The 24,692-nt window shown below is 36.1% G+C and overlaps 1 protein-coding gene across 5 annotated transcripts in view; it reads left to right on the forward strand.

Moving 5' to 3' along the window:
* The window catches only part of SHLD2 (shieldin complex subunit 2), a 43,271-nt gene that overhangs the window by 13,011 nt on the left and 5,568 nt on the right, over positions 1–24,692 (forward strand). For 4 of the 5 annotated variants that reach the window (XM_075109337.1, XM_075109334.1, XM_075109336.1 and 1 more), the window contains 7 exons: positions 10,878–10,984; positions 12,680–15,154; positions 16,098–16,205; positions 17,600–17,794; positions 20,169–20,303; positions 23,108–23,314; positions 24,210–24,444. In XM_075109337.1, coding sequence (XP_074965438.1) covers positions 13,636–15,154; positions 16,098–16,205; positions 17,600–17,794; positions 20,169–20,303; positions 23,108–23,314; positions 24,210–24,444 — 2,399 coding nt within the window. In that variant the 5' untranslated portion in view covers positions 10,878–10,984; positions 12,680–13,635. Of the gene's footprint in view, positions 1–7,249; positions 7,395–10,877; positions 10,985–12,679; positions 15,155–16,097; positions 16,206–17,599; positions 17,795–20,168; positions 20,304–23,107; positions 23,315–24,209; positions 24,445–24,692 lie in introns of all 5 variants that reach the window. The other variant, XM_075109335.1, reaches the window with a different exon arrangement.

Here is a 24,692-nt window from a genome sequence, read left to right on the forward strand (position 1 = left end):
CTTGACAGCTGGTCCCCATTTGGGATTAGAATTTTAACTTACTTGAGAGCTGGTGGAATAAAACTTGTTTGCCAAAATGAGAAAGGAGCACCAAGTACCATCATATTGTATGAAAGAATTAAGAACCGTGTAATCATACTGGGTAGTTCTTAATCCTTTTATACATTATGATGTTACCTCTTCCCTCTTCTATTCTTTTAATGAGGAGTACAACTTCAATGGATACTGCTTTAGAACTTTTTTCTTCCCAGCTTCATCAAATCAAGTTCTTGCACCTGTTTATTCTGTGAAGATTAAAGCCTTCCATCCACCCCATCACTTAGAAATTTTTTTTCTCACTGTGGTCTGACTATTCAGTTTTCTGCATGGTTTTTCTATTTGCCATTGCAGTTCATAATATATTATATAATGTATTGTAATGCCACACAAGTTCCTGTTGAGAAAAGCTTTCAGTTAACATGTTAATCTTTTGGTTCTCACTTGTCACTGAATACTTTCTATTTAATGAATGAATACTATATTTTGGGGAGGATGGCTTCAATTATTTTTTAATCTAATTTCCATACCATAAACTGAATCTCCATTTGTTGCTTTTTAGATTTGTGCTGGAAAACGTGATAGCTTAGCAGTTAGTTCATGTATTTTGATTTTAACTCTTAAATTTTTCTCCTGCTCCAGTGTTTCATAATGGATAACTTGAAATGTTGCCCTATTTTATTTAATGTTTCTTGTTACGAGATCATAGCTTCTAAACTGCCATTAATTTGCATGGTATATTAGTTTTAGTTACAAGATAAAGCTTTACATATATAGTGTCAACATCAGTATAGTTCTTGCAATGAGATGTCAGTTAAGTCAGAACATAGCTAAGATAGAACAAACTACTGCTTTTTGAATTCCTCTCTGGTAAGTTGTAAAGGTTACTAGTATCTGGAGAAAGATAATAGGTCATATGTTTAATGTAATAGCTTTTTGGTTTTCTGCTTTATCTGCTAATTTTGAAATCTTAAGACCTGTTTATGAGCGTACTTTAATGTGAAATTTATGGGAAGGACAAAACTAATGTGCATTTACTCATTACCTGTTGTATGCTCAGTACTACAATAGCTGATTATTCATATTCCATGTGCTTCCTCACACAAGCAAGTAAAATATGAGTTACTCAAATCATAGAATAGTTTGATAGGGAATGTATAGCAAGTTCCCTGTATTTCTTCACCTCCCTGCATTAATCATAATTTATTTGACCTCTAATTTTCCTCTTTCAGGTCTTTACAGGAGTTAAAATTCACCTGTATGTACATGAAGCTGAAGTACTGCGAGTCATACACAGTTGTAACTGACTTTCTGTAAAAGTGTGTAGTTGACATAGGATGAGGGCAGGTTACAGAAGACCATCCAGAGCTCCTTTAGTACCAAACTCCTTTATATATTAGGGCATTAAATGGAACTCTTCTTAAAAAGATACATTCCTAATATTGCACTGCCGTCTCTATTGTAGATGAAAACTTCCTACTAGCATTTAAAAAAATATTTTTCTGAAGACTACTCTGATTTTAGCTTTGTACAGCAGCTCATATGGTTGTATGGATAAAAATTACACTAGGAAACTGGTAGCCACGTTGGCCTTGTGTATGCTATCAGTCATGTTGTTTCTAGTCTAGAACTTACAACATTTGGCAGACAGAAAAAATTGTTTTTGCAAACAAGGTTGCCATTCTAGTACACACAGTATTAAATAAACTGGGGTGAGCATTTGTTAAATCTCTGGTCTTTCCTCATTATATTGAATTATACTCAGAAGCTGTTTATAGTTTTGCTTCAGCTTGGAGCAGCTTCTGCATGAAGATATATGGATAAATAGATAAACCTCTTTAGTTTCCATCTTTAATTCTTTATTTCAGGAGCTTTGAAAGTTACACAACTTAAAAATTCATGATTCCTTCACATTTTTGTATTGTTAGTTTTGTTGACATAGTTTGGTGGTAGGATTGATCACCTGGAGTACCAGCTTCTCTCTGAAGAAAGGTGCTTTCCTCTATGTGGGTTGCTGGTGTATGTGAGCATGTTAAGTTTGCATATACTTGGCTGGACTTTCTCCCAAAGCACGTGTTGGGAGAGTTAGGGTGGGCAGAATATTCCAAGGTATTCAAATGGTGAGGGGGAGATAAATAATGTTGAAGACCTTTTCAGCCAGCAGATAGGACTGGTCTCAACCCCTTAGTGTAATACACCTCAAAAATGAGGACTATGTAGTATTGCAAGTAATGAAATAATTTGTAAAGGTAGTGAATTAAAGGCAACTGAGTGAAGGTACACAGCTGTAGTCATATTAGCACGGTACAGAAAATAATTGGGTTATTGCCTCTAACATAAAAACAGCAAAGAAAATGATGCATCTTTACTGAGAGCATAGGTGCAAGGCTTTTATTGCTTATGCTGCTATGCGCTAGTGTTATGCACTGTGTGCTGCACTATGACTTAGAACAGTAGAGGGAGACCCAAGATGACTTACAGCACCACACCTTGAGTTTTTTTATTTTGCTTGAGGTGTTTCCAGACAGCTGAATCACCATGGAAAAGGGTAGATATATGTGCAGGCCATATAAATCAATGTTTCAAGCATTTTATTAACCTATTTTGTTCATTTCATTTAACTTTTATGGACATAGTAGGATAGAAATTGTGATCTACAATTTTTGTCAAGTATAATAAAATTATTTTGAATAACTAGTCTAAGTGCATTGCTGTCTTAAAGTCTGAGAGAAAAGGTACTTTGAAATAGAGAAATTTGCATCTAAAAGGCACCTTTGGCTCAGTCAGCTGTGTTGATAGTTACTCAGTGTCACCTGTTCTCTGTTAAAGCTTAACCAGTTTGCTAAACTAACATCTATCTAAACCATTGAAATGTAAAGGCTTATATATTAAAGAGCTAATGCTAATTTCCTTTAAGTATTTTATCTTAATTTTTTGCTAGGTAAATGCTAAAGGACTTTAAAACTTACTTTCTGTTTCCAGAAATTTCACTGTAGTTTTCACTAATTTACAATATTCTGAAATTTGGGTCTTGATTTTTCTGCAGTGCTGTAGTAAATTAACAGCTTTACTCCTCAGCCATAATACCCATGAAAGAGCATGTACTTGGCTGACATTCATACAGTTCTATGAAGAAGTTGGTAGGCAGGTTGCTTCTGTAGCCCCAACGAGGACTAAGTGTGTGCAGTGAACCATCTGTGATCTCTGCTGTGCTATTCGCTATTGTACAGAGCCAGCTTGGTCCAAGTCTGAAGGTTATATTTCCTTAAGGGAGCTTTATCTCTTAAAAAAATAAACCCAAAAGAAAACCTTAAACCTCTTACTTTCTAGACAGAAGAGTGTGTCTTTTAGTTGCTAAGGCTGAAATGTATTCTGGGGGATGTGTAGTGTGTGCAATAGGAAGATCGTAAAATAGCCTGGAAATTTCTTTGAATTTTCAAGAACAGAAATACTAGAGATCTGGATAGAAAAGTCAGTGCTGTCATGTAGTTAACATCTGTCAAGGGTTTTGTTTCAAGTACAATGCTTGCATCAGAAGTTTGTGTTATAACTTTCCTTTTGAGATTGTAGATTTGTAGAAACTTTGTGTGAAGCCAGCTTTCATCTTCCTGAGATATGAAAGTATTGGGGAGATCAGCTATTTAGTATATCAAATCGCCAGTTACTTTGCACATCACAAAAACACACTAATCACACCACATGAAGGATGTAGCTGCATACTACGGAAATAAATAAAGTATGCAGATGTGGCTGAGGATGGGGAAAGAATAGAAGAGGTCCGGTGCCATTGGTTCAGTCCTGTCAAAAAATACTTGTGGTTTCTGCTTACAGGAAGGTTAAATATTTGCTCTTCTGGAGAGATCCTGCATAAACAGTGAGGAGGTAAATGAACTCCTGATTGAGCTATTGGTCTAAAGAGGGCTTGTGGGCTTCTATGCCATCTGGCTTCTTCTGGAGCTGCTTGTGTAGTTTCTAGTTTTGCACAGCCTTGGAGCACATCTTGATCTAGTGATGACTTGTGTGTTCCTCATATGACTACTTTGAGTAGGTGGCTTGTTATTTTAGTTAACAGACATCTAACTTGAATTCTCTAGTGATGCTGACAAATATAAAAATACCCCACTTGCCTTAAATGCAAGAGGAGGTGGTGTTTTTGTTAAAGCTTACTGCTAATGTATCCACTTGCGAAAGGCATTTTACTGATGCTAGTAGATTTCTGATTAATCCACCGAAGTAAACTTATGAATGGTACCGTTTCAACACCCTGTCTCGCATAGTACAAAAGCACAAGCACAGTACAGGCTTATCTACAGCTGTTGTCGAAAACATCGATGCTATCCCATTTTTGTCTGAGTGTGCAGTCAGCATCCTGTTTTTTTTTGTTATAAAACGATCTTTTTTTGAGTGAGGCTTTTGTAAAGGTGAGAAATAAGTGGTGGCTTTGTACTGTAAATACTTTTTTCCCTGCTATAGCATGGAAGCTACATAAAATATGGGGGAGTAAATTCTCTTTCCCAAGCCACTAAAGCAACTGCAATTGAGCGAGCAGCCTTTGATTATGCCTATCTGTGTGCTTTAACCAGTTAATCCCAGTGATGTGTGTAATTGTTGTGGAAGATAGATTTGAATAATATGAAATACGAGCTCACATGATTTGAGCCTAAATAAAAATTTTTTTGAGAAATAGACTGGATTTGTGCAGGAAGATGTACTTGATTAGTATAGTAATACCTGTTGCACAATATCATAGTGATGTTCTGGCATTTGTAAGTCAAGCTGAAAGGTATTGGCTGTTCTGGGACTAGGTTTTATGGAAATCCATTTGGTCAAAGCCCAGTGAACTGTTGCTCAGTTTAGAAAAAGGTTCTATCGTCCTGATGGGCCAAAAAAATTCAGTTTAGGAAAACAGAAATTACTTCTACAAGAAGAAAATCAAAGCTGATGCTAGCCTGGCATCTTGGGGGCTTTTATCTTCCAATCCTAATAAATCAAATCTACAGGCAGTTCATCTGATGGAAACAGGGCTGTTACAATGATGTTTCTTTGACCAGTTGCCTCACTTTCATCTTAGGCTCTGTATTGTTTTATGAACCTCAGTTGATCAGAAGGTTTAGGTCCTAAAATAGATTTTCATTGATAATGATACCTGTGGATAGTTTTCTGCAGACTGGAAAAAAAAAAGCTGTGAAGATGTGATTCTAATATTGGGAGTTTTTTAAAGATGCTGAAATATCTGGAAAAGTATCTTTTTGGCAGAAGGTGTAGCAGTTTAGTTTAAAGAGTTCTCAAATATGGGTTTGGGGAATTAGTGTTCTTTGATAAAATATGCACAGCACTTCAGTATCTTTGACCTTTTACCTTTATCTTTCTTTCCTACTCAAAAGGTCACTGTTCTTCAGAACTTTTAACTACCTTTTTTTTGTGACAGCCACTGTATGTTCATATCTCCTTAATTATGTGCTTTTTGTATTGCAAAACAATAAACAGCAAATAGCATCTACCTAAAGGGAGCTCTTGCAAGGCACAAAGGCAGTGAGGAAAGAATTATCAAGTTAATCACAAGTCTTTACTCCAACTTTTCAAACACAGTGAAGACTAGGTGGCTGAAATGAAAATGTATTATCAGTGTTCAGATTCTTGCATCATTTGGTTCCAAAAAATTTACTTTTAAAGTAAAATGGCTGATGCCACTGCTGAGTAGATGCCTCGATATGATATGAGCTTGTATTTACAAAATAAATGCCTTTATTTCAGATCAAGGAAAATATTTTCCTTTTAGATCACAACTTCAGAAACCACAGGCCTTGATCCTGCAGGCAAATAGGTACACATTAAATGTTAGCAATGCCATTTGATTGCTTGCCTTATTTTAAAAGTTCAGGAATAGTTATGAAGAGCAACTTAGTGTTTCTAGCCTTTTATTCAGTATTTTGATTTAACTTTTGTAAAGTGTCGGACTGTATGGAGCGTCTCAAAACACTGGTTTTGGTTTAAATTACCACTCTCCCTGCTTATGCCACAGGAGTATTTGGGAAGGTTTCAATCACAATGCCTAAGTCATAGGTGTTTCATATTCAAGAAAGCATTTTGTTACTGAAAGCGCTGCGGATAAGGAAAAAAAGTTTGGATACATGTTGGTTTATGGCTGTATATTGCCAAATACCGCTTTTATGTATTGGTTCACCAGCTGTACCTGTCTTGAGGCCAAATGGTATTGTAGTCCTCTGGTAATAGCCAGTGACAAGAACTAAATGCTGAATGGATTAACGTTGCTGCTGAAGACAAATGAAGGCTTGTGATTTTCGTATTTAGGTACTGACTAGCAGGATTCTTGCTACACCACTGTGTCTGGCCAACAGCTGTCTCTGTGCACAGTATTCCAGAATCATTACTTCATTATGTGAGCCAAATAACTCTCCTGAGTAAAATTACTTTTAGTTAAACAGGTCAGTTATAGGACTACAGCCTTTGCCTGAAACTTTGTATTATTTAGATGAAAGGTATTTGGTGATTGTTACCATCACCAAACAAAAGATGACAAAAATAAGACCTGTAACTACTTATCCTATCCACTTCCCCGGTTGTCCACATGTACACGTACTTTCTCCCACATGCATGTTCTCTTGGCTTCTGGTTGGGTCCCACTAGCCTAGACTAAAGCAATCCATTTAAATCTCCTTGAGCTGCCATTCACTTACAGGTATAATTTTCCTTTAAGCACATATGATACATCCCTCACTCTTATGTAGAGTATAAGATTGCTTCAGCTACGAGTTGCTTAGCTTGATTTCTGGCAGTTTTTATTTTCCATTGAGTTTCTCTTACTACAGATACATATATTTGGACCAAGCTTCTTATTGACTAGGTGGATAGATGCCGTTGCTGGTATATTGGTTCACTTGCAGAGCCGGTGTGAGTTGTTGGCATAAAGATCACCCTTCTCTTGCACAAGTTAGAGGTGAATATGTAATGTGTTCGTCACTTCATCGCAGAGTTGTTTCAGATTCTAGATGTGTGAAACTGTTACTACACTGCTTGCTGTTTCTTCAGTTTTTCAAGGTTATTGTACAGCTACAGTATCTGGCTTTTAAAAACACAAAGTTGGTTTTGGAGGAAGATTTGAGCAGCAGGGTAAAAATGCCAGAAGAGTTTCCTGTGATGTAATAGGAATCCTGCATCCAGAGGTTTATTCTGTTTTTCCTTTGGTCTGCAGATGTCTTAGTAGATTTTCTACTCAGCCATTGTATGGGACGAACTGTCATTTAAAAAAAGCTAACCAAGCAACCCTACAGCTTGAATTGAACTAAAGTACATACTCGGAAGATGGCTATTAGTAACTCAGCTTCTTCTGTTGTAAGGTTGGTGTAAATCCTTTAAGTCCTGTTGCAAGTCCTTTAATTTTGTTTATACTACAGATCGGAAAGTGTAAAATCAAGTGTGCAAATGAGGGAGGGGAAAGCTTACAGTAGAAGTAACAATTTCAAATCTAAAGAATATCCTACGTAATGTATTTGTCATCTGCAGGGCTAGCTTTTGATCTGGTAAGGGACTATATAATTGCTTTTGCATGTTGTAAGAATCAAGTTATTAACTACTTACAGGTTAGGGTGTTCATCATCAAGCTGTACCAAATCAAAGCTGCAAGTTAAAAGAATATATTGGTTTTACCCCCAAAAAACTTTAGTGTTGGGCATGTATGAGAATTATGGAGGGAAAAAGAAGTTATACTTTTTCATTATATTGCTCAAATCCTGATGCGTTGCTGTCTGTTATTTCTGTAATTTTATTTCTAGCGTGAAGCTGTGGTGTGTACAGACATAAAGAAACTGTTACCCAAGAGGTGGAATTAGTGTGGTGTTTACTTACAATATAGAGGGCTTAAGTGAAGACTTGATGAAACTATATTTGGGTATAACTTTTAAAAACAGGGATTTCGGCATCTGACTGCCACTAATATTGAGAAGTGATAGGAAACGGAAGCTGCGTCACCCTTTTTAGGGTACCTTGGCCTAATGCTTAAATGATTATCATGGTGAGTGGATACTATTAATGAATAGTGAAATATGGACTAAAAGTAAGGAATACTTCTAAGGGTCGTTTAAGGCCATCACACAATGTTCCTAGAGTGCTTAACTATTGGAAGAGGACTTTTAAAGGTATTTTTAATTTTATCCTATGTGTAGCAAATAACTAGAGATTAACAAACTGTTAATGACATAGTTGTTAATTTTAAAAACCTTTAAATTTAGAATTCCTGTCTTACTGTCTAGGTCAGGGGAAGTACTCTATGTACTATAGTTTATTTCTCATAAAAGGTATATTAAACTTCAGTTGCAATGTCTTGCGGTTGTAAAACTTGCTGATGTAGTTACTGTTTTTAAATAGATCATTGACCCGTCAATCAGACTCTGACCATTTCAGAGATAAAAAGCTAGGCTTTCATTGGCTGTTGTGAATAGAGCACCTTTCCACAAATTAAGAAATGGTGTAATAATTAACAGGTATAATGGATATGTGCATTCAGGTTTCAGCTATATCTTTATGAGCTTTAGTTCTTGTTATCTTTGGTGTAGTTAACCCCCTGTCTGCCCACAGATAATTTAACTACAATATAAAAATGGATTTGTCTTTTGGCAGTGGCATTTTGCTGATACATATGGTAGATGTTGTGCTCGGTTTTAAGATTTGTAATAAGAGCTGTTCTTTCAGACTCTTTAAAACAAGGCACAGAACTTCACTAACAAAACTCATGAAATAACTAATACTGTTCTAAATAAGCATAGCAAAGATTCTTTAAACAATTTTGCATACAGTCAATTTACCCAAACTTTTTTTTTCTGACTTATGGACTTAAATGATTACAAGTACTGATGATTCCTGGCACTGAAGTTTGGTATCTTTGACCTAAAAAGTCGCTCAGAAATTGCCAAAGCAGGTCATTTGATAGTGGACTCATTAGGTGAACCAGGAAGCAGGGAGATGTCACTTACTATTCCTAAGCTCTAAATATCTTGAGAAAAATAAAATTTTAGGTTTTAAAAATAGAAATTGTATTTAGTTGCAAAAATTAAGATTCAATTGTTTTGATGTAATATATTTGCACTGCAAAATATGAATCAGAAAACTTTCTGAATTTATATATAACTTCTGTTATTTGTTGTGTATAAAGATCAATGAGAGAAGTGATAGCTAAAATGAGAGGCCAATGAAATACTATATAACTGGAAGCTTACCAAGGTATAGAAGTTATTTTTGTTTTGAAAAGTGTTTCCTATTAAAGTATTGTTGGCATCTTAATTAGTGCTATTAATCTGATTTCACCTGTTTCAGCTGTGTTCTTATATACCAGATATTTATTCAGAACACATTTGTACAGAGGCTCACATCCTTAGAAAACTCATTTTTGTACTGAAGTTGGCATAGCCATCATCCTATCGTAGATTCAATTTAATCTATTTCAGGGAAATTCAGTTGCTTAGTGACATCAGTTGCCCCTATATGTATACAGTGGTATATCTTTGCAGTGTCCAGTTTATTTTGTGATCAGTAGCTCACAATTTTGTCATTGATAAGGCTTTAGTACTTTAGTAAATGTCACCATTATTATTCGTATGTTTTTGTCATGTCAGTGCTACCTAGGTATAAGGTGTGCTTACAAAAGCCAATACTGGGGTACTTGTCTAAAAAAAGTATTTTTCAAAGTATTCTTTAATATTAGTCACAGATATTAATGTGTATTTATAAACGTGGATGTAAAAAGATGAGTTATTCTGGAAGAAAATGCAGAAATTTTTCAGTTAGATTTGGCAGTGTCATGCCTGCTGCAATGTGAGTCCAAAAGACTGCAGCTGCCAAGAGGAGTTAGCTTTTTTAGAGTGTACTGGGAGACTGTGCCGAGAGCTTCCAGGTTCACAAAATGAAACCCTCAAGGAAAAAAGGTAGAAGGGGCACAGTGGTTGTCTTTTTTCTTTCCTATTTATATCTCACTACATGTCCAAGTAGGTAGTTTACCTTCATAGAAGATGAGGGATAGTGGCATGAGGTCTATGCATTTCTGATCCTAGAGTGACTTCCATTGAGACTCTGGAATGCAACGTTCCCTGTTCCTAACCTCATCCTCATAAACCTTCCAGTTACTTGTTCCTTTGTTTTTAATATTCTGTTCTTTCATTAATCGTCTCATGCTGTGATGTACCCATACTTTCTTAATCAGAGAGAGGTATCTACATTTTTTCTATATTCTAATCCTCACACATGTACTACTTAATATTGTAGTGCAAGCAAAACTACTTAAAGCAAACCACAAAACTAATTAATCCATTACAAATGAAAATCATTGAACATAATTCTGCTGTCACCTTTATCTTCCAATTTCTTTTTTCCCTTATTTAAATCTAAAACTAAAACTCTTGTTTTGCCACAAGGTTCTTACGCAAGATCCTTATATGATGTAAGAAGAATTCATCCAGTTGAATTTCAAGGATAAAACTAAAAGTAAACAGATTTTTGAGGACCACAAGTATGCCAAGATAACAGCTTTGTCTAATTCAGACTCTGCATAGAGTTTGAGAGTGAGTGTGTGTGTATATATATAGATAGAGAGAAGAAAGTTTGGGGCTGTTGGGTTGCATTTAGACTTATTTTGTTGTTTTCATAGATTAGTAAAGCTTTTCATTAAAAATAATATAGTAGTGCTTGAGAATTAGAAACAAAGGTAACTTCTGTGGTTTTAATATGGGAAGTAGACAGAATTACAAAATCCCCCATGCTTGAATGATTGTTCAGTGATATTTTTCCTTCAAGTGTTAACTGATTAATTCATTGTTCAACCCTGATTATAGGAAGAACACATCCGAAATGTGACACGGGATATCTCTGGAAGTAGAGTGAAATAGAACTGTGTTTCTAGGATCTTAAACTTTTATACTGAACTTCAAGTATTGAAAAGGTATGTTTAGCCTATGAAATATATAGTTACCTAAAAGCTTTCCTTTGTTTGTTTTCTGGTTTTAAGCTATAAAGTGTAGAAGTTTGCTCTAGTACAGTAAGGGAAGCCCTGCGTTATATTTATATGAAGTAGTTTAGGACACTTGGCTATTTTTAATTTTAATTTTGAGTACTTTACAATGTGGTATCTTAGGCACCTACTTTTCTATGAATACAAAATCTCTGAAAGGTCTTGCAACTCCAGGCTGTAAGCTGGCCTCTAAACATACTGTTCTAATGATCTCATCTATTTAGCAACTAAATTGTCCTACCAGTGTCCTCAGAACTCATCAAGAACTGAAGTATTCAATGGGCTCATTTACAGTGTAGTTGAATGTTTTCCTTATAACAAACTTCTAAGTTTTCTTATAAAGCTGACTCTGAGGGTACAGAAAGCAGGTGAGCAAATTATTTTGTCATGGACATATTTTAGTTCACTTAATTTAAGATTTCTATCTCCCTGAAACTTGATGCACAAATGCTTGAGAATTTTTGCAGAATTGGGAAATTAGGAATTAGGAAAAGCCTCTGAAATCTTTTCAGGGTTCAAGACCTGTAACAAGGCAGTAGGACTGGAATAAGACAATGTCTTATGCCTGGGACAGGTCAGTATTAAGTACTTGTAGAAGAAGATAGATTGAAGCAAAGGAGCTACTCACGGTACCAAAGCCCAGTTTGGAAATGGCTGATTATTTCATTAGTCTTCGCACGGTATGCAAGTTCTTTAGAAATGGCATGGACTTGTGTCAGAATTCTGCTGTTCAGCCTCTTTTGTACTGTAGCACATACGTGGAAGAAATCTTTTGAATGCATTTGAACCTTTTATTCACTTGAACCTCCTTGTTAAGAGACACTTATATTGTTATACTCTGCCTAATAAAGCTACCCATCTGTAATGCCTGTAACCAAGGAAATTATTGGCAGCTTTTTGTATTTGTAGACTTACACATTTTGAAACGGAAGAAGATATTTAATCTTATCAGTTAGGTTATACCTCTAAAGTTTATTTGAAGTAGTGGTAACACTTTCTGTTTTCTTAGGGCATCTGTTACTGCAGTTGTTTTTACATCGTGTATTGGGCAGCCTTTTATCTACAAACTTATTTTTAACATCACTTCTTTAGGGGTTCAACCTCACTATCGCTTTGCTTTGTCTTTCCCTGCTTGCCTGATCCATTATTTTAGTGTTGAACTGTAAATTCTGTCTTTCTGGTTATTTGTATATTACCATTCTTTAATTATATAACTTAAAGCTTTCACAAGTGCAGGAGTTGTCCTTTAAAAGTTGCATTCTTATGAGCCTAAATTTGAATGTACAAATGCAGAAGTTCAGTTACTCTTTTAAGTATTATTCATTCTGCAATGAGCATAAAACTGAGCAATATCAGTTAGTGTGTTTTGTAGCTGCTTTGTAGTATGACATGCTATATCTAATTTTAGTGGTTGTATATTGTTTTTCCAGTTACACATATAATACACCTGAGATCAGTGTTCCAGGATGTTTGTAGTTTTTTCCATGTTACTCTGAGCTTTATGAATGTGCAGGTTTATCGACCCCTAGTGGGTTGTTAGGAAAATGGCTGTTAAGTGCTAAATGAAAAATGTAAATCTCTTTTGACGCTGTATTTGTTTCAATGCTCTTTTTCTTCTGTTTGCAGGTGGATTAGCTCCTGAATTTCATTTCTGGTGTTCTGTTGCCTACCTCTGCAGAACTGCCTGTTGCAGCAACTTCTGTTAACTTGCCCCAACATGTAGCTAGGGTGTCTGCGTTTTAATGAGTATTTGTAGCTGTAGCTGAGTGTCCTAAAATTATGGTATAGCATATATTTAAAAGAAGTCTTTTGTGCTGTGTAAGGTGGGCTTATTAAAAATAAGCTAGTAACTTCTTGAGTAGTATGATACTATATGAATGAATTAAAGCTAAGTCTAAATCATCTGCTCAAGTTTCACTGACCTCTTAGTACTTATTAAATAATTATAACTTATCTGTAATATCTTGAAACCTTCCATTTCATAAAACAGTCACTTAATACAGTATTTTAATGCTAAATCAGCACGTAAAATACTGCATTTCTGGCAAACTTTTAAACTAAGCTTAAATAGCTGTAGTATGTTTAATCATTTAATTGAAGTTGTAATTTTCTGGGAGGTAAAATTATCTCTTAACCATGCTGTGAAAGTTTTCTACAGGCATTTATTTCACATGAATTAAAATGAAGTACTGAATAGTGAATTCACATTTGACTGTTTAATTAGCAATAATAAATGAAGATAAGTCTGTTCAATAATTGAACTTCAATTGAAGTTGACTATAATTCTGCATCTGCTACTTGTTTCCAAGTTTCAGAATCAGAAATAAACCCTACTGTAAATAATTTATTTTTCTATGCAAGTTTAACACAGTAACTTCTATTTTTTTTTACACTTAATTTTATAGACTTTAAGTAGCAGAGTGGTGTTTTTACTAGTTAAATTATTAAATACTCCTTTGAATTTTAGGTATTTTTAAATTGTTAAGAAAAGGCCAAATACAATTTTTTGGCATTTACTAATACTTAGTGTTGTCTTTATTGTATAAACGATATTTAAAGTCAAACTTACACAGCAATCAAAAATGACAAAACGACCTCAAATTCATATTTTTGTGGGAGCTCCTAGTATTCCAAGCCTGCAGGATGTGTCAGAGCAAAGTAGTTCAGCACCTGCTGCTGAAAAATGGAGAGAACTCCGCTGTTCATGTGATACATCCAGTCTCTCTTCTGAAAAAGTCGAAGGTGCTGACCATGTAGTGTTTCAGGCAGAAAGCTCTATAGTCACAGCGCTTCCTACAGATGACAACAGCTCTCAGCTGCTCAAAGAGGGGAGATTAATGGTAGCAAAAGAATATTTGACATCAGTATCTGCGGCAGTAACTTGTACCAGCACACCTAAAAAGACTGAAAGTTTAATTTATTCTGACTGTCAAATATCTAAAGATAAATGCACACATGCAAGTGTAAATCAGGCTGCAGATCACCACCCTCCTCAAAAATTTGCAGAATCAGCTAGAGAGGACAACCAATCACATCGCTGTTGTTCAAACCTCACTGAAAGCAAAGCCAGTCATTTAGAAGTTAACAGCCCTGACATTTCTGATTTGGTTGCCAGTACTAAGCAGATTAGCATACATCTCAGGTCTGTGGGACAAGTTGTTCAATCAGATCATGGAAGCAATCACCATGAATATCTAAGTCAATATCTGGATATGTTTTTCTCCCAAAATCAAGAGTCAAAACCAAAAGGAACACCAGGTGATTGTTCAGACCTTGCAGTGTCAACTGATACTGAATTTCACAGTATAATGACTTCAAGTCAGATGGCTGTTTCTGCTCAGGATCGGAATGAGTTGCAGAAAAGAATCATAAAATTATCACAAACAGAAGCAGACAAGAAACCTGAAGGAAGGCAACATGATCACTTGCAGCTTGATTTGGATGTTGGAACGTGTCTTAATGTGGCTGAAAATGAATATAAGGAAGAGAATGAAAGTTCCCTTGAACTTTTCAGTTCTAAGGAAGATGGGAAAGATGCTTGCTTTGAAGCTACGAAACAAGAAAGGAATGCTCAGGAAAATACAGAGAAGTCTCAAGAACTTAATGTTCCTGCTGAGCAATTGGTAAATGAAATCCATATTGAACCATTGAGCTCAGGAATACTGTGCTCTCAAGTAGACAGTTCTCATAAGAACTCTTCTAAAAGAACCCGCAAGTGTGAAGATTCCTTTCATATTTTTCACTCAGCATTTAAAAGACAGCTGAAATCAAAGAGAGTTAGACTGAATTCTTCTCCAGCTGGTCCTGGGATGAGAGTGGATCAAGAGAGGACGACAGAGCTCAAGAAACTTCAAAAGAAGCTATCACCACTTAAGAATTGCTGCTGTAAAAACGAAAAGTACAATGTTTTAGTCACAGTATTACATCCTTGTCATATCAAAGAAATACCGGTGAAGACTAGACCAAACTCTTCATGTAGAGTTCCTGTAGCAACAATTGTTGTTATTGACCAGTCACAAATTGAGAGAAAGGTGGTGCTGTGGCGTGGTGCTGCATTTTGGTCACTCACTGTGTTTCCTGGGGATATCGTACTGCTTACAGGTGAGAATTCTTTTATCCACCTTTTTAAAATGTGGATCTTTAAAATGCCTATTTAAAGTAGAACAATATGTAACCAGTAATGGGCAACTGTGGCTAAGCATTTGTAAGTATCTTTCTTACATTGCTTAACATCACCTTGAATTCTCAGTCATCCTGCCAGTGGGACATCGACTGTCCCATAGGAGTTTGCCCATCTCTTAGGTATAGTCTTTGGTCTGAGGCGCAGCAGTGCATTGACGCTACAGCAGTGCCATAGGTAAATCCTCTGTACTCTTTAATACCTTTAATACCTAATAGGAGCAAAACCCCTCCCTCTTTAAGAGAACGCCTGTCATGTAAGAGGATGCAGTACTATAAAAATGATATTGCACCTAATTTAGGGCTGGAGTTGACCAGAACTTGATAGTGATCTGGCCATTTAGGCTTTGCAATATGGAAAAAAATTACATGGTATAAAATTGTTTGAATAATTCTCTAGTTTGATGCCCATTTATCTTATAGTTCTTTCGGCGCTTACAGGTTTGTGCAAATGTAGATATTTAAAAGACATTGAACACAAGCCAGGCTTTTTCTTCTTAGACACTCTTACCTCAGAATACATCAGAAGTGTTTCTGGGTAAGCTTAGTACTTTACTACTCACTCTGAAATGTTGCACAATAACAGTTTACCCAATACAGTCACCCACTTCACTTTGACAGTGCTTGCTATGAGGCTATCGAATATTTTGTATGAATTGAAGAATTATATCAAACTATTGAGAAAATGTGATTAACTCATTGTAAATAGTGCTGGCAGATGAAAAAAAAATCACTTTGTTTCCAAGTGATCTCTTCTAAACTGTCTTTCATACCTATATGTACGATGGTTCTGTAGTCAAGAAAAGTTACGATACACTTCAATATTGTTGGTATGTGAGTTGATAAGGTTGCTTTTTTCTTGTAGATATAATAATGTATGAGAATCTTTGGTGTGGAGAAATCATGCTGCAATCTACATTTACCAGTCAGTTACTGAATCTGGGGAACTACGCTACGCTCAGTCCAGAAGAATGTAAGATTATAGTGTATAAGGTTCCACAAATCACAGTAAAATAGCAATTTCAAATACTCCATTTTGTTGGCAATGCCTCATACACAGGATAAAATGGAAATGTGAGCAACTGAGGTACAAAAGATGATAGGAATGTATGACAGACACCTGTGGACAAGATAAGCATGTGGAGTTCATGGTAAAGTTGGGTGGTGTCATAGTTTAACCTCACTCAGCAACGAAGCCCCACACAGCCACTTGCTCACCCCCCCCACCCCCCACCCCCTGCCGTGGGATGTGGGAGAGAATTGAAGGGCAAAAGTAAGAAAACTTGTGGGTTGAGATCAAGACAGTTTAGTGATTAAAATAATAAAAAATTGTATTGAAAAGGAAAACACAAAAGAAAAAAGAGAAACAGAACCCAGGAAAAACAAGTGATAAAACCGCTCACGACCCACTGACGGATACCCAGCCAGTCCCCAAGCAGCGATCACTGCCCCCAGCCAAGTCCCCCCACTGTATATACTGAGCATGACACCATATGGTGTGGATTATCCCTTTGGCCAGTTGGGATCAGCTGTCCTGGCTGTGCCCCCTCCCAGCTTCTTGTGTACTTCCTTGCTGGCACAGCTTGGGAAGCTGAAAAGTCCTTGACTTAGTGTAAGCATTGCTTAGCAACAACTAAAACATCAGTGTGTTATCAAGATTACTCTGATAGTAAATCCTAAACACAGCTTTATACTGGCTACTAGGAAGAAAATTAACTCTATCCTGGCCAAAGTCAGGGCAGGTGGTTGCCATTCAAAACTCTGAAAAACTGAATTCCTTGAGCTTAGTTTAAGAAACAACAGTTATCCCAGGACTCAACCATAAGATGTTTGAGATTTCATGAGGATTAAATTTTTTTGCAAAAATTTTAGAGGCTTAGAGAGTAAGTAGATACATTCAGGGAAAGTAATTCATTGCAGACTATTAAGCAGAAAGTCTTTAAAGATACCTGAGCCATGGAGGGTTGTAGGCTAAGGGAAAAATACAGTGGAATTATTACCACAAACCTGCATTGTTCTTACTGTCTTCCTGATGAATGTTATAGCCAGCTATTTAAAGGCAGGTTCTGGGTTAAATGATAGAGAACGGCTGTTCTTACCAAGCTATAATACAGGATTTCTTTCCCATTTTTGGTGTAATTTAAAATATTTTATTTAGCTTAACTTTGGGATGTTATCAAGAGGAAGGCAGATGAAGTACAGTTTAATTTTGGATCAAGTGTCACACATCTCAAGAATTTCTTGCCTTAGAGTTATTGTGAAACAGCTTTGGTTTTGTTAGTGTAAATATGCACCAACTGATACATTTATACTTCTAAGCTAAAAAAAAAAAAGAGCGTCCCTTTAACTTTGTTTTTTTCATTTAAGTTTATCCTGTAGTGGATGGTGGTGTTCTCCAAGGTTTGTTGGCTTACATATCATCAGAATTTCCGCACTTCAGAGACATCCCACGAAGACAAGTTCAGAGACTTGATAGTGTTCAGTATATGCAGCTAGACCAGCTCCAGCCAAATACACTGGTTCACTCAATCTTGAAAATTATCAACATTGCTGTATTAACAGGTAAGTTCAGGCACTAGACTTCAACTGCCAGAGCTCCAGCAACAGGTGAAATTGAAATAGTAATTTTGCAAGGCAGTTCTCGTTGTTTCCCATTCCATACAGTGATTGACAAAAGAGTCACAAGTGAAAACTTTGTAATGATGCAGTCATGGGGGCACAGCAGTTAGAGAAGTGGAGTTAGACAGGAAGGAGATCATGACTGTAGGCAGCTGCTGAAAGGAGGTTACTGCACACTAGCTCTGCTCAACAGCATGCACATCTGTTGGAGAAGCATGCAGGCATTGGGCATTAATAATCAGTGTTCCTGCTCACTGAGGGATTTGTGTGTTTTCACTAAGGAATGAGCACTCACCACAGACTGCAGTTACTAATGTAGTGACTTGTCAGTGAGATGGCTTGAGCATCTCCACAGCTCCAGAATAGTGTGGTACCTGATCTTCACTCAGGTGGAGGATTGCCGAGAGATGCAGGTACGAAGTACAGTGTTGGGAATTGGAACGGCAGCAGAAATATCTTAGATATGAAGAATGTAGGCTTGAAATATCTTTTCAGGGAAGATAGGTGTGTATAGTAGGAGTGCTGAAAAGAGAGATATTGCAGTCATTTTTTTTACTGGCTCTTGAGATTCAAAAGGTATGTTCTTGCTGTAGACCACTGCTGAGAAACGGGCTGGCTTATGAAAAAAGTAATGTGGGACAGTGAAACTTTGCTAATTCAAAGCTCACCTGCCAACTGCCTTCCATGTAAGCGTCCTGTCATTAAAGGAGAATTTGATTGCACTATAAATCATGCGTTTTTTCAGAATTAAATGTTACTGATTATTTTAATCAACTGTTTTCGGATTTTCTTGCCTTTCTTGCTTTATAATGTGTTGGTCTTTTCTAAGGTTTTAGTCAGAACATTTCTCGTTTATTTCTTTTTATTTTTTCCTACTTAGCATAGATTTTTAAGGCCTAAGCATTCCTGGTTTCTTAAATTTGTGCAATATTTCCTTATAATAATCCTTACTTGTGTGCCTTTTTGTGCAAATTCTTACTGATTTTCAACAGTAGAAAATGGACAGTGTGAAACTACTAAGCTGTCTTACTGTGATATTCCTATTTCTACTTACTATCTCAGTAATATAATTTGTTTTGGAAATCTGATTTTTCTGTACATTTTTATTGGAAAGACTCGCCTCCCCCAAGGAATCATGGTCAATAGTCCATGTGTGGATTTTTTGAGTTCATTCTTCTCTCACACATTCCTTTTCTTCTAATAGTGAATGCAGTTGTTTCAGGATTCCTTTTGCCGAAGCAATTTTCCATGTTAAACTTGGTAGCTTGTTTCCATTTCTTCATAATCAGGTCTCACAGATGCTTCCTAGCATCTTCTCCACCTTCTGAAATGAACAAAATCAAATTATCTTGGGGCATTCTCAGTATTTCATGTGGTGTCTTGCTATGTGTTTTCTTTAATACGCTTTGGCCAGATAAAGACCACTGCTCCTACCTGGAAAAGGAGTCTTCCTGTCTTTTCTCTGCATAACTGTTCTGATTACCTTTTATTTACAGTACCACCGTTTCTCAGTGCTTGACTTCAAGCTTTGCACATAAAGTTGATCATATTGCAGTATCATCCTGTGTTAGTGCTTGTATTAGTAAGATTCAAATTTTTACCCACACTGTCAACATTGTGTTCATTCATTATAACTGGAAAATATTGAAGATAGAAATCTTTATAATTTATTCTTGTACATAAATCTCAGGACTGTTAATATACTTAAAGGAAGAGTTCTTGTTCAAAAATTATTTGTTTATGAAAAATATTGTAGTTCTAGTGTGGAAATAAAACTCAAAGGTAGTATCCTGTGTAAGAGTGCTATAGAGAACTTAATTGTTTCAATTTATTTATACTATTACTAATCCTCATAGAGTGCTTGTACATGGTTATGGTTTTCTTTTATGTGGAAACTTCTAGAGAAATGTTTCTTTCAGTGTATTCCACAGAAGTTACAGGAAATTTCACTGCCAATTATGACAGTCTGTTGCTGAGAGATTGAGTACAATTTCTTTCCATTTACACCAGTCAGGATGAGTGGGAGCTGAAAGGTGCTCAGATACCTGCTGTTTCAAAGGGAGGTGTCCAGTTGCTGAGTATTTAGGTGGATAAAGGTAAATTAATATACTTTATGCATTCCTTCAAACTAGATTCATGTTGCTAAAGAAATCAGATTGCTTTCTTTGTGAAGACATTGTAGGTATATTCTTGTTTGCTTATAATGGTACCATAAAATATGATAGCAGCATGATTTCATCTTAATATTGAGGCATGTGGGTTTTGTGTGTTTATATGCTTTTTACTGTAGAAGTCATATAATTTCAAACTTTTTCAGAATCTGTGTATAGCTACAGAGGTGGCAACCAAAGAAAAATTATTCTAACAGTAGAACAGAACAGAGATCAACACTATAGGATGGTGCTGTGGGGAGCAGGGGCTGCCTGGTGCCCTCAACTTCAAAGGAAAAAAGGTAAGGTCCTTGTACCTATCGGGAGCTGTAAAAGGATTTTTGTGATGCTATTATCTTTAAAATGCTCAGCTGCTAACATTTTTCCATTCAACCTTCAAATACTCCCCTTGGAAGGGCACCATATTTGATACCAATTCTAACATGTCTCCTCTGTTTAGAAGCAGTGCCATCAGCAACAGAGCTTGAATGCACTGGCTTTAGAAGACTGAGAAAGCATGAGTATTTAGAAACTTGAATCTAGATACAAGATGCACTGGTGCCTAGCTTTGTAGCTATAAAAAAAGAGAACTTGAGTGTTAGTTATCAGTTTTGCTGAGTCTTCCTTATCTGCTTTAGCAAGAATTGCTGGGGATTTTCTACCCCTAATTTTCATTCTCTGCTTTACACCTTACTACAGTGTCAGGCTTTATAGCCTAGACTATATAGCAAGAACATTAGGATGTAACTGACTAATAGTAACTCTTGCAGGGATTCCATTGCCTGTGTTTTTAGCAGTGACTAATACTGATTTTTTTGTTCCTGGCGTTCTTTTAAAATAAGTGAAACTAGTTTGTTTTTTTAATTGGTAACTTAAGAGTTTGTATTTCTGATCAATGGATAACTTAGGAAGTAAATGCTGTATTACCTGAAGCATTGAATATGTCTGCCTAAAGAGCCAGTGTTCATATAGCGTAAAATAAAATCCGGAAAGGTGAAACAACCTCATAGTGAATCTTTACCCATTAAATGTAGACACTCTGAATTCTGCCAGTTCCACTTCAATTCATAAGTAATCTCCACTTCTAGAAATCATTTAACTGCAAGACCTACCTCTTAAACTACTTGAAGATGATGGTCCAATTTAAGTGTTAACCAATTAACTTTACGACATAATACCCACATGGGTCTTACTTTTGTGCGTACTTCAGCAGGAGCCAGTATATTCTGTTTGTTAGATGTTTAGAACACTTACAGAATTCAGTATGCTAGAATATTAGACTTCTCAAAATATAGAATTTTAGAACTTTTTGTAGCTGCAGAAACGATACTGAAGGTAATTTCTAAGACACAATAATATATCATTCTCTGACCCTTAAAGCAGAAAAGTATAAGATATAGATCTCTGTAGTATTAAGTGTTATATTTGATGTAAACTTGTCTCGTATTTTCCAGCTAGTGTTCTGTGCATCTAGAAGTTGGCATTTTAATGATTAAAGGATTATCTGAAAACCACGATAAGAGTGATTTCTCAACTGTTCAAACACTTAATCACGGACAAACCATGAACGTTTGATCCCAGTAAGATAGCCAAAAAGATAAATTCACATGATACTAAAGCATACACAGCAGCTAAATAATGTGAGTGGGTTACAGGAAGAGCACAATGTCCCTCCTTGCTAGGAGTCATAGATCAGCTGTGGTATGTGTTTACTGGTTGTACTAGCAGATTAGAAACCTCTGTCTTGAAGAGGAATGTTTGGAGAGTTGTAATTTTTAAACTGGCTACATCAGGTGCATAAGATCATACAGTTCTAGAGCATCTAAAAATTGTTGCCAGTAAATCTAATTTATTTTTCATCTCTTGCTAAAAATCAGTTCAAGCTGCCAATATACAGTCATGAGACAGTTCATGCCTTACGCTCACCTGGTTTAGATTACCAAAAAAGATTTATTTCATTGAATACATTTCTGTAAACTTGATTACTTGTAGTTTACTTGTGTTTTGTGATCAGTTTTCTAATCAACAGGGGAAATGTTGAAGACCTGAATAACAGGTTAAATTCAGGTATCGACCAAGACTTGTGCCCTGGTTAGACTATGTCCTCCAATTCAATATATCCCCTCTTGCCAAGTGCCCCTTTGTTTCCTCCTGTTTAGATTTTCCCTTGGTGTTGCTCTAGTGTTACTGCCTGAATCTTGCTTTGGACTGGAGCATACTCAGTTCTGGGGGGCTGCAAGTTCTCTAGTCAGATATGAGGTACATCAAACTAGACTGATGCTCAGAGGAGGCTTTTTGGAGTATTTTACTGTGAAACACGATGTCTGACAGCAGACTGTTCAGGAGCTTGCAATTTTAGCAAGTTACCACAAAAAAATCAGACTAATGCAAAATACGAAAATACTAAAACATGCTAATAAAATGCTTATACAGCCACTTGAATACATTTTTTTTAAAAAAATCTGTTTTTCTAACCTTATTTCCTAAAACAATTATTTTGGCTGCAACTTTCAGCTTGACCAAACACAGGGAAAAAAAATAACAGGCTAATGGTTATCAGACTTGATTAGTAGGTGAATACTGGATTCTTGTAGCAAAGTGAAGGACAACCCAAAATATATTACTCTTCTGTAATCTTTGTTTTTATAGTATTTTTTTCTTTATTATAGAGTCAGTTGGAGGGTGGAAGATGAATATTTTTAAATGAGCATTATGGAGACAGAATATTAAAAAACAGGAACATATTAAGGATGGAAGTTGACTAATAACATGAAGATCTTTTTCTTCCAGACATTGCCAACTTTTCCTTATTAGAGCTGACAAGAAATTTCAGAACTGGTTTCTTTTTTAAAAAGTTGTTGTACTGAATTCAGCTTTCAAGACAAGTTAAATGAAGGCATTGGTCTGTTATGGGAGGACTCATGCAAGCTTTCTGGAAAATGGAAAAAACCCTATATGTCATCAGGCTTGAAATAAAGTTGCCAGAGCTGACCATATGAGAATGTCTTACTCATTTGTTTCTCAACCTTGTAAGTGACCTTGGCTTCCTATAAATTAACCAAGGTATAGAAAGTAAACTCTTCTGTTTGCTTTTTTTGTTCTGTAGATCACATATGGGACTTCAAATATCTTCTGGTCCAACACAGTTCTGTTTCGGGTGACTTGGAACTGCACACAACTCCATGGTCGTCTTATGAGTGCTTGTTTGATGATGACAAAAGAGCAATTGAATTTAAAGAAAAGTTTCAGAAAAGCAAAGCATCCCTTATGCAGTTGACAAAGCTCTCGGCACATTTGGAGGAAAAATGCTCAGGTAAAGTTGTTTTCCATAGCTCTGTAATGTCTGTTGTGCAGTGCATAACTAAGCAAGAGAGATGCTCTGATCAAATAAAATGCCATTTCTATTTTAAGTTAGCACAGTTCTGGGAGTCTGACTTTATTCTGGAGGCTGCTGCTCAGTAGTACCCAGCCGAAATGTGACTGCAGCCTTCATTCAGTGAGCCCAGAGGTGAGACAGGTGTGTTATGTGGTACCGTACAAAGATAGCTTTGGAACAGGGAGAGAAATGCTGCCTTTTGTTATCCACACCAACCAGTCTAGTAATGATGTGATTAGTTACTTGAAGTTTGTCGAATAGTATTTCTCCAAAACTGGAATTCTCAAAAGCAAGAGTAAAATAGCTACTGCTATTGAAAACTTTGCACAAAAGACCAAAGAACATGCATACACCAACAGTCACCCCCTCCCAGATGAACCTAGAAGATTGCTAAGGTCAGTTTTCAACATTAAGTAGTAACTAAATAAAGTTGGTATTGCAGCATTTACCTCTAGTTTATGTATAAATAGTAGAAAGGCAGGTTGTTAAAACTGTGCTTTTCAGTGTCTCTGAATTACTGTGGAAGAAAAGCAATTGGAAATTATTTGCACAATTCTGATCTCTTGATCTCTTAGGCTCTTCTATATTGGCATCTACCACAATAGTACCTAAAAATGTAGTACTTTCATACATTTTTAAATAATAGTTAACCACAATGATTTCCACTGCATAAATCATCTCTAAAAATATAAGCATGTGCTACTAAAGGAAAAAAAATTCATAAAGTCTTATTGATAATGATTTTGGTTTTGAGTCAGCTGTCACCCTTGCTTTTGCTTTCAGTTACAAATAAAACTGAATGCAGATTTAATTGAAATTGTTGTTTTCATAGGAGTGGTTCAAGTGAAAGCCCATATCTCAGAACTGAAGTTTATCACTTCAACTGGTCAGCACAAGCAACTCATCTTCCGTGCTGACACTTCACTGGAGTGCATTTTGGCTTCTCTGCCTATGATTACATATTCAGGTTGTGCTAAATGTGGTTTGGAACTACAGGCTGATGAGAACGTGATCTACAAGCAATGTATTAGATGTTTGCCGTACAACAAAGTGAAAACATTCTACAGGTAAACAGAATAAAACTAAAATAGTGTGTACTGTTAGGGAAGTAAACTACAACTTCCTCCATTTCAAGTTCTTGAGAATATAAAATTCTAAATTTAAGGTGCAGTTAACGATTCCTGTTTTTCTGGTGACTTTTCAAGGAGCTGTTATTGAATTGCTATATTATATTGCCATTATTTATAGGTGACATTCTTTGTTTAAATCTAACTTTTTCATTTCTTTGAATACTGTCATACAGTAACAAGGTTTA

The sequence above is a fragment of the Phalacrocorax aristotelis genome, chromosome 14 (assembly GCF_949628215.1).
Source record: "Phalacrocorax aristotelis chromosome 14, bGulAri2.1, whole genome shotgun sequence".
NCBI lineage: Eukaryota > Metazoa > Chordata > Aves > Suliformes > Phalacrocoracidae > Phalacrocorax > Phalacrocorax aristotelis.